The following is an 11,100-nucleotide window of genomic DNA, read 5'->3' as shown; positions in this document are numbered from 1 at the left end:
TAGAGCTTCGTATGTTTGTTCACATAGCTACCGAATAAAAGTGAAGCGTAAAAATTCTTGCACGATATTCATTTACTTCGGTTATTTTGTTATAAAATTATCCTGTATTATATTTTTTAAGCGTTCTTTTCGACAAATATATATGCAACAATTGTTACTGAACACTTTAGTGTTGATTTAGTGAAAAACTATGTAATATAATAAATGTAGTTGAAGATCACAAACATAAATATTTGTATTCAAGTACAATAAATGTAGTGGCTCTAATTTGTTATTCTTATTTTCTTGTAAAAATTTCTACATAATGTCGTACAATAAAATTTATTAAATTTTATAACGTAGAGTAACATATAGATTAAATAAATGGATTTGTAATTTGGACACTGCCAATATATATATAAATACTAATTTTGTTTAGATAAGTGTAGTAAATCTAGTGATTATTACTTTAAATAAAAATTAAAAATATAGGTATTAATATACAGGACGTGTGGTAGATTAGTATCCAAAATAACATTGACATCAGAGTGTAAAATGGATTCGTATGGTAATAATGGTAATAATATAGCAAAATATATCAGTTTTTTTTTAAACTAAAATACAGTAATTACACATTCCTATTATCATTTGTCTACAGAAATTCGCGTGGTTTAGATAAAAATTGTAAGTTTAGACGCTAACAATTATAAGTATATATAAACATGTACAGTACACTAATATCTAAAATAATATTGCAACCAAAGAATAGAATAGTTCCCCAGTTAGAGGCAATGGTAACATACAGAAATTATGAAACAATTTAGATAAAACTTATAAACACAAATATAAACGATTATAATCATACATAAAAAACGGTGCAAGAGATTAATGCTATGGTAACATTGACAGGGCAGAATATAACAATTTTTCAGCTGAATACGATGCTTCACACGTAAAACTAGAAATTTTTATCTGGTAAATCTAGCGAAAATAGAGGCAATAGGTTATGTTTCCCGGTATGTATCGAATATTCATACCAGCCAGCCCTCCCCCTCGGTTTGACTGATTCCCGGCGAGGTCGGACGATGTGTGTAGTTCTCTCTACTTCTCCGGGTTCGTTCTTTTCTCTCCTTTTTCCGGGCGAAGCGTAAAAGAGGGGGCCCGCACCCTGACCCACAAGTGGGCCCCGGTACCTCCCCAGTTAGTCAGTCAGTCAGTCAAACAAGCCAAGCAGGCGATGCGGGCTCGCATAATACCGTGGCTGCCGAACTCTCGCGGTGAAGTAGTTTGACACGCACGTGCTCGAACCTGTCGGACACATTTTGGATAAACCACACGGCGCGCCTTCCTTCTCCTCTCCTCTTCGTTCTTCTTGTTGTTACTGTTATTGTTGTTGTTGTTGTTGTTGTTGTTGCTGTTGTTGTTCCTCCTCTTCGTCGGGCTGTTTCGTGGCCGCCGCTTAAAATTGATCGAGAGGGAACGGAGACAGTGAACCGGGAACGAACGTGGGAGGCTGCCGAAGATGATACTGCGAACAGCCCCCGGGGCCATCGTCCTTTTTCTCCTACTTACGGGATCCATTGCTCAAGACGACGATTCTTTGACTGGTAGCTTCCTGTCAGGTAAATAATCCTTATCCTTGTCGCTCGTCATTCCGTTAACAGAAGCGCTTAATTTTCTTTTCTTTTTTTTTTACATAAAAGACATCGTCTTTTTAACAGAGATTTTATCAATATACTGCATATACCTATTTTTATTGAATTAATTCATACATATAATCATTGTAGAAGAAGATACTTTTCCTCTTTTTGGAAAATTTTATATTAAAACTTTAATAGCTGTCTTTCGACCTTTTACTTCTGTAAAAATAATGTTAATCTGAAAATTTGTATATGCTTTTGATATACTTCCGTCACGTCATTGACTTATTTCACAAATGCAGTTCCTGCTGGAATGAAATTGTCCCGTAGTTTATCTGGCATAACAAATTCCAAACGAGTTTCAGTTCATTCTTAAAGATTATTTTTCATACGAATCGTTTCCAAAACCTTTGGCAACAAATATGTAACACTCTGTCTGTAGGTAAAACCATAAAAGAACTGTTTCTTAAATTACTATTATATTTTTAAATTGATCGTTCCAATACTTTTTTTTTCAATTCTTCTCAAATAACTCTGAGGAGGTGTTTGAAAACGCGTTCAAAGTTTTCAGTAGGGGCATATTTATTTGCGCCACGCGCAATGTGTTTCGTGACCTGTATATACATGTGTAATTACTTCGAGTTTATGCTAGTACCTTGTAATTTCGAGAATGTAATACCTATCTGTGCTATCGAAGAATCATATACTTGAAGTCGGCAAACCGGATTCTGCCCCTAAATTCGATTATTTTTTACGTCATTTTTTTACATAACAGCGTTTCGTTGTTGTCATTTTCATAAAGAATTTGCTGCGAAAATTATAATTAATTGCAAATAATTGTAGTTTGGAAGGGGAAAGCTAATTGAAATTTTTAGTCCAATTCTGAATTTTATGCATAACTTCAAAAGAATTTAAGACTATTGCAAAGTTATCTTCAAATTATTATAAAATAATTTCCAAAATTTTTAAATATTTTCGAAAACTTTAAAATAATTTATAAATATATTTAAATAATTAAAAGAAGAAAATTCGGATTTTGTATAAATACTCGTAGACAGTTTATTATGATAATTTTCTAAAAATCAGAAGAAATTTTGAAATTATAATAATCTCCTAAAAATCAGTATCGGATCATGTTACGGATCATTTTATTTAAACATTTGAACAGGTTTTAAATAAATTTAATAAATTAAATTTTTAGGTTTTAATAGAACAATATTTATAGATTGTACTGATGCTTTTGCTGTTTTATATTTCAACTATTTCAATATACAAATCTCTACAAAAATCGTATAAAATTCGCATTCTAAATATAAAATACCGAGAGAACAAAGAAATTATTATTTAATTTTTGTTTCTCGCAATTTAAACAATTTTTACTTGTACGAAATCTTACAATTTAGATATAAAAACTATAAAAAATATAACCTTTCAATCGGCATTTAAGTGCAACACATTGGTGTAATTAAAAAATTAATTGAATTTAAACTCGTTACAATAATCTTCTAAATGTTAGTACATATAATGAAAAACATTTTTTACCAGCATGCGTACTTAGAAATTAATACTACAATGACAATATTGGAACTGCATTAACTTAATCAGCTGAAAAGGCTATAAAAATATTTAAATTCGTAATTGTTACGTACAATGCTACCGATGTTTGATTGAATCATAAATATTTATTAGTTTCTGAGACACATTTCTTACAAATTTGCAAAAGAACAACTGATATTGTTATTTAAGTGTTCTATTCCTGCTAATAAATTTATTAGGATATCCTGAATTATTTATTATTGATTCAAATTATTAAGTAAACATTAACTTAACACGATATTTTATTTACAAGACAATTTTATATTTAACCGTTTTTGTTTATCGAGTAAAATCATTTACCTTTGATTTGTAATGATTATTGAGGAACTGAAGAACTATTAAGGTTTATTATGGTTACACTGACGGTAAATACAAAGTTGAGGCAGTAATTTTATACAGGGTGTCACGCATTTTTCTGTACATCAACAGTGTGTCCTATAACTAAAAATAAGACTAAAATGTTATATAACATAATAAATTCTTTGTTAAGAATTTATGATAAGAGTACAAAATATGATTTAAACGTTGCTAAATATAGTACTTATATTTCCATTTCAAAGTGAAGTCCGTCTTTGTTGACATAAATTTGACATCGAATTATTGAATTTATTGAATTTATCGAGTTCGACGAGTTATTGAATTTATTGTTGATTTCAGTTGATTGCGATTTTGTCTTATCTCTTCGCAGGCGATATTGATTTTTGCAATTAATTTGACTCTCGGACGTTAGCGTTATCGTATATTTCACATTTCTTATTTTTGTCATTATTCAATATAACCTTAACCAATCATTTATGTACTTTTTATTATACAACACTTTAATGTTATTTCTACTTGTACGGAAAAATGCGAGACATCCTGTATTTAAGGTTTTTTCTTTAGTTATTTTCTGTTAAACACAGAAAATCGAAATTCCAGTACAAATTGATTATTCATCTCCGATGTTTAAATATCCATTAAACAATTTATACACCATTAAGTTACTCTTTACTTTCTTATCGGCACATAATTTTACACGCCGCAATCGCTCAGGAACAAATTAATCAACAACACCTTTAACAAACGGGTCGCGAAAGACACCTATTCAAATTTGAAATTAACATTATTTTTAGCAAACGGACCAAAGGACTTCTTTAAAATTTTAATTGAAAATTATTTTCTAAATCAAACCACTTCTTCTGAAATATCTTAACACAGAAATTTTACATTCAAGTGTTTCTTGGACACCCAGAAGTTATTTATTTATCTTCGATTCTCAAATATTCATTAAATAATTTATGCACTATTAAGTACCTATTAGCTAATTCGAAAAACTTTCGAGTCTGTATCGTTTATGCCTCAATATATTGGTGCATTTTTAATTTCTCGAGCAGATGCATAAAATTGAATACCGAGAGGTGTTCGTAATAATCAATCAGTTGTTGAAGCGGAGTAATTAGAAGGTAGTGGGAAGCAGCCGTAAATAAAATTAGTTCGTAGAGTCGAGGAGGTTTCGAGAAATAGAAATTGGCGTGCGCGAACGTACGCTGTGCACGCTTGTACACAAGCAGTAGATAGTAGTACTGGATAGGTAGTGTAGTATCTGGAAGGATGCGACTGTCCCACTTACTTAGGATTCGCACAACGCGCAACGCAATGCGGATGACGCTCGAGTCCAAGTCCACTGCCACTGCCACTGCCATTGCCATTGCTATTGCCACTGCCACTGCCGCTGCCGCTGCCGCCACCGCGCTGGCGAGAAGGCCGTTGCTGAACTTGAAAACCGTGTGGCGATATTAAGAATTTCAACACACCTAATTAAAAAATCATTGCTGCTTCCATTTTTCAAAATGTCGGTGCACTAAAATTACATGGATTAAGAAGAGGTTTAAGTTGACCTATAAAAAACTTAAGGCGACCTTGACAACACCGGGGGGAAAAAGAGGGCTAACAAAAAATTTGATACAATCGTCTTAAAGCTCTCCTTAAACCATGTTATTTTAGCTCAAAAAGTTTCAAATTAAACCATTAGCAACGGAATAAATTGGGTTGATCACGTTGCGTGGTCGCTGACGAGTCCTCTAACGGAGGACCTCCACTCCCTCATCTTTCAGCTCACCTCATATGCAGTGTTATACACCATTCCCATTTTACACGTTTGTTTATTTATTCTCAAACCCTTGTAAATTTATTTAGCTTCTCAAGAGTATGTAGATTTACAAATACAACACATAATACAACCAAACGCATGAAAGTATAAATACAAATACAAACTTCGACGTTAGTTTTCATTATGAAGACGTCTGTGTTTTAGAGGTAGTTGAAAATTTAACATTTAAATAGAGATTTAAAATTGTTTGCTTAATGTCTAGTTTAGGAGAACCATCTCAGATTTCAAGATCATTGAAATCTGTTGTCAATAGTTCCTCTTCGTATACATACAGGGTGAGCCATGTAACTTGCACACCTCGGAAAATTTTTACATTATGCGTTTTATGAAAAGTTTTTAAATATAAAAGTTGATGCGTTATTATTTGGTTACTTTAAAATCGTATAACTTTTGTGTTTAACAATTTTTTATAAAATTCACCCCATATAATAAGTCTCTTTCGGTTTTTAAAATGTTCGCAAGAAAAGAGCTAAACAGAGAAAGATGCAATTAGGTTAGGAAATTCATGTTTTAGAAATTCAAGCTAATAGGCATGTTTTAGATTGTTTTTTAAAAAAAACTATCATGTTTTTGCTATTTTCTTCAGTTAGGTTAGTATCAGATCTGAGTTACATTTAGGTTAGGTCCGAAACAAAAAGACTATTATATTACACTATTACTATTTTATTCAGTTAGGTCTGGATTAGAAACAAATCAACATCTGTGTCGAAACAAAAAAGTTATTACATCATTGTTACTTCATTCAGTTAAGTCTGGATTAGGTTTAGATTAGGTATATATTAGGTCCGAAGCAGGAAAACTATTATTTGGAAAATTGTTAAATACAAAAGTTTCATAATTTCAAAAGAAGCACATAATGGCGTATCAACTTTTATATTAAACTATATCTCATTCAAAATATACAAGTTTCATTCACTCTAAATGTATAGGAAAAAATTATTTAGAATGATGACCTTGATAATATACATATTTCAAGATCATTGGAATCAAAGGTGATTCCACAAAATGCATATTTACCAAACTCAATTGAAGAAAAGATATTAAATTTCAAAAATAATTGTAAATTAAAATTTGAAATGTTGTCTCTCGATAAAAATAGTATTAATTAATTTAGGGAGAACTAAATTATTGTATCGTGTAAAATTGTATGTTGGCGAAATTTAAAAGTGCTTCGTAGAATTTATGATACTTAATTCATTGCACCATTCGCATCTATACATACATAGATGGCTTAGTTTCCGTGCCTTCGGATTAAAAAGGTATAGAAAAAGAAAAGTTAATACTTGTTTATCTATTTTTTTTTAAATTATGTTTATCTATCAACATGTAAGACTCAAGGAGGGGTATTACATTTTTCATATGTTAAAACGTAATAAACTTTACTCAAGTTTTTCATTTGATCACATTATTCAACATTATTCAACTCAGAAGTGCTGAAGATTTTATGTAGTATGTCTAGTCAAAAATCGTAAGAAACGTTTCTCGAAGATTTTCGTGTAAATTAATTATGTGATTTACGTCGTACAAAACGCATATTATGTCCTAAGAGTTGAAAGTTTCACTTAGAACTAACAACGATAAAAAAACACTAATAATGCATATTTTTATATTTTTAATATAATTTCATAAAAAGGATTAGATTTTTGAACATGTCCGTATTTCAGTGCTCTATTGTATTAGACCGTGTAATCTAATCTAAACTCATTTTCATTCGAAACAATATTATGAGAAAAGAAAAACAGATCAGGAACGTTATTGAAAGAAGCACAGTAACTACAGAAAATACTTATAAGATCGAAATAGAGGGCACAGAAGTATGGACAGACACAGAAATATGGGGCACGGAAATAAAGGGTACGGAATCATGTGCAGAGCTCCTGAAAGGGAACTGAATTATGGTCAGAAACACACCATTTTTTATTTCATTCAAAACATTAATAAATTACCAATTTTTATTATGCAATAAAATATGTTTAAAATCAAAAATGTCTGAAAAATCGAAATACTTTTTTAGTGCATTAAATGAAGATTATAGTATTTAATGACAGTTTCAGCAAAGCAAAAATTGGCTTAGACACGGAAATTGGGACATCAACCTTTTCTAGGAAAGAGTGTTCGTGCTATTGCAGTCGTGTTTCGAGAAAAATATGTAAAATATGTATAATACCGTTGGAGGAAATTTGGTGGTGTGCTTGTTGATTACGTATAACATGCGAAACAAAATCGAATCGTCTGAATTTTGGTATTTGTACCATAGATTCGAATGCTACGCCGGACCGGCTTGAATAACAGTTGAGGAGTCGGTTGTACTAGGAATGTACAATTCATTGAATTTCAAGTGAAATACTGATTCGACTCACATTGAATTCGAAATAGTTATAATTATACTGAGAATTTTACGCATTTATGAAAAAAATGGCTACATAAAATAACAATATAGTTGGTTCAAAAAAATTTTATTTTGCATAAGTATCTGCGAGTTAACAAATTTTTGCAAGTTCGGAACTAGACGACTTAAAGGAAACATGAAATACGTGCAAAATGTTGTTAAAAGATAAATAGAATTTCAGTGATCTAGTTCTGTGCAAAATTCATAATGAATATACTAAACCAAACCCAGATCTAACTCAAAATGAATCCTAACTTAAAAACATTGAAGCAATTTTTAAAAAATTTGTTGCATAAGTTTCGTGAACGAAAACCGAGCAGCGACAACATTTTATAGGGTAAAGTTGTTCGGAAGACACTGATCTTGATAACATATTTCAAGGTCATTAAAATCGGAGAGGAAACAATTACCGAAGCCGGTACTAATAAAAGATCGAGCGTAAACGGAAGAAGCATAGGTGTATGCTTAGTCCCATAAAGGATACAAAATTGATTGAATAATAATGAAGCGTTTGTGAAATGTTCCGAAATAGAACAGCGTGTGGCGTGTATCAAGGACCACGGGTGAATACTAAATGAAATTTGCAGCTGTCATTGGCCTACGGTCTAAAACGATTACGTTAGAAGAGGCACGTGTACTTACACATACGTGTAACATGCACGCATGCGTACCGAACACGGCTACGCGACGGAGTCGAGCTGTTTAATTAACTACCGTTATGTTTGTTTGGGCCGTTATGCCTGCCAAAATGAACACAGCTAGGAACTCTATGGCGGCTACACGATTCCGTGCGAATTTTCTCAAGTTCGTTTGCTCGCATGTCGGAAATAGCTCGGCTGTATTTATCACTTTTACCGAACTTTCATCGGCTTTCGGTCTTTAGCGTTTAACTCTTAATGTTTTCACTCCACTTGTTACGCTTAAAATAATTCACTTGAATAATGTAATCGTTTATTGTTGGTAAAGAAATCTCAAGCGTCACATTGTGTGTCTCGGAGTACTTTTTCCTCTTTGTATTATTATTCGTGTTCTTCTTATTTCGATGCTATTATACACTAGTGAATAAATCTACTTATTTAGATTTTAATATTGAATGGATAAATTTTAATATTGTATGTAGGCAGTTTTCAAGCAAATTGAACTCTTTAATTATTTTATTTGATGCATGTATGTTGTTTAATTTTCTGTACTCGGTTTTTTATGGTCATCACAGAAATGGTTCTGGATAAAGAGAAATACAGAGTATCTATAAATTCGTATACAGTAAATTCTACCTAATTGACGCTCAACATGTACACAAAAATGGACAATTTTGGATTTTTTCCTCTTCCCAAATTTTCCATTTCTGTTCCCAAGCTGAGCGCCAATTAGGAAGAATTTTCTGTAATTAAGTGTCTGTTGCTTTCATATTAATAAATATTAATTATTTGTTAGCTATTTACATTTAGGTATGAAATACGCCACTAAATAATCATTAGTAAAACGTGTTTTAATATTTATTAAAAGTTTTAATATGGTTCTGTGTTAATTTGAATAAATATTGAATACTTATTGAATAATGTTTATTAGTCTCTGTAAGAAGCCTGTAAGCCTCCGCAAATATCAATCTAGTAATTCAACAAATTCAATTACAAATATTGAGTTAAGACCGTTTATTAATGTTTTAATATCACATAGACTAATATTTCTAAGCTCTAATATTTGAAATATTTGAAATTTATTTTAATGAATTACAACAACAGAGAAAAAAGTTTATTGATAGTTACTACGATTAAACTAGCATTTCGTAGAAATGATTTCATAAATTTGTAATAATAAAAATGATTAATATATTGATAAATTGATAAATTGACTGTGATATATACTGATAAATTGATTTGAGTTAAAGTTGTTAATCGTTACAACGATTAACTTGCTTCGTCAATAATGTTTCTACATTTTTAATTAGCAATAAATAAAAACATGATTAATAAAAATTATATTGATTGATAACTCTGTTAAATGAACAAACAAAATTACTCACTTCAAATGAACATGTATTTATACTCCTCTGCCAGAAAATATAAACAAATTGAAAACACTAAATCAAATGTATAATTCCAGTAATAATAATAATAACAAGCAGAATAATAAACTCTTCACTTCGTTATAGTAAATTCTATAATTGTGTGTTTCTAATTTATTGAGGTCTTCAGGCAAACAAATATGTATATAATTGAAATTTATCTAATAATTTGATTGCAAAATTAATCAATGCCCCTAAATAATAATATATTTTAATTTTATTGTAGTGTTTGCAATGCAAAAGCATTTGTTAATTGAATTTGGTAATTGACGATATATGTATGGTAAAATATAATGGAAAAAGCTCAAGTTCTTTTAAAAGTATAATGACCATTCACTTGTGGGAAAGTTAATCAAATGATAATGATGATTCATATTTTCAAGAACGGAACTGTATGACTCAAAGTTATTAAAAATGCAAACAAACCGGAAGTATGGTTCTATGGAAATAAGTATGGGCATCGTAAAAAGATAAATTTTCTTGTGGCATACTTGTGGAATCCACGTAATTTTGTATGAACTCAAATTTTGCAAATATTTCTTTCATTTTAAATAAGTAATGCTAATAATACAATTTTTCTGGGTCGATGAATGAATTCTGGACGTGTGTACTCTGAGGAATTTTATTTAATAATATTTAAAAAATTATATTTCCGAAATTAATATTGTTGTATCTTAAACAAGCTATGTGTGTGTGTACTTACATACATACATATGTCTCCGCCACTCGGCCTTAATGTCCACGATATTCGTGGAAACAGTAACGCTACTCTACTAACCCAGACCTAACCTATGCTTATAACGTTCGCAAAATAGTTTTCGAGTCTGGGTTATGTCTGGGTATGCAGTCTATATAACGGGCGAACTTTTAATACGCATATGGAACACCTAACTGAAACCTACGCAGACCTAACCTATGCTTATAACGTTCGTAAAATAGTTTCCGAATCTGGGTTTAGGTGTAGGTAAGCAATATAGAGAGTGAGTCATTCAACTCTTTCACATTAATTTTTCTTGTAAACTACATATTGTATAAACAAATGTTTTTCGGCATAAAGAGGAGCATACACGGAAACAATTATTATTTCGCTGTTTTCCTTTTTTTTTTATCAAGATACATATATGTCGCTTAGTTCGATTGCAATGGGCAATATTTTTGACATTTCTTGCATTCAAAATCAACTAAAGAATATCTGGAAGAACATTGATTTCTGGCCCCTTGCACATTAATAATTGTTTATTCTATATTTAATAAAATTTCGAGTAACATGATTAAATGTTGC

General features: G+C 30.9%; 1 protein-coding gene and 1 long non-coding RNA gene across 3 annotated transcripts in view; one reads left to right on the top strand and one right to left on the bottom strand.

Moving 5' to 3' along the window:
* Positions 1 to 565: 565 nt before the first annotated feature.
* On the bottom strand, positions 566 to 5,585 carry LOC143259523 (uncharacterized). Its single transcript, XR_013033496.1, has 2 exons — positions 4,825 to 5,585; positions 566 to 1,594 (listed from the first exon to the last, which is right to left on the bottom strand). It is a non-coding gene; the product is annotated as an uncharacterized LOC143259523 (long non-coding RNA).
* Positions 1,479 to 11,100, top strand: part of mas (trypsin-like serine protease domain-containing protein masquerade) — a 52,716-nt gene continuing 43,094 nt past the window's right edge. For both annotated transcript variants that reach the window (XM_033475225.2, XM_033475224.2), the window contains exon 1: positions 1,479 to 1,601. In XM_033475225.2, the coding sequence (XP_033331116.2) occupies positions 1,502 to 1,601 (100 nt within the window). In that variant the 5' untranslated portion in view covers positions 1,479 to 1,501. The remainder of the gene's footprint in view (positions 1,602 to 11,100) is intronic.

Source organism: Megalopta genalis, chromosome 5 (assembly GCF_051020955.1).
Source record: "Megalopta genalis isolate 19385.01 chromosome 5, iyMegGena1_principal, whole genome shotgun sequence".
Taxonomy (NCBI): domain Eukaryota; kingdom Metazoa; phylum Arthropoda; class Insecta; order Hymenoptera; family Halictidae; genus Megalopta; species Megalopta genalis.
The sequence above is the reverse complement of the archived record's forward strand: the minus strand, read 5'-3'. Positions and strand labels throughout refer to the sequence as shown.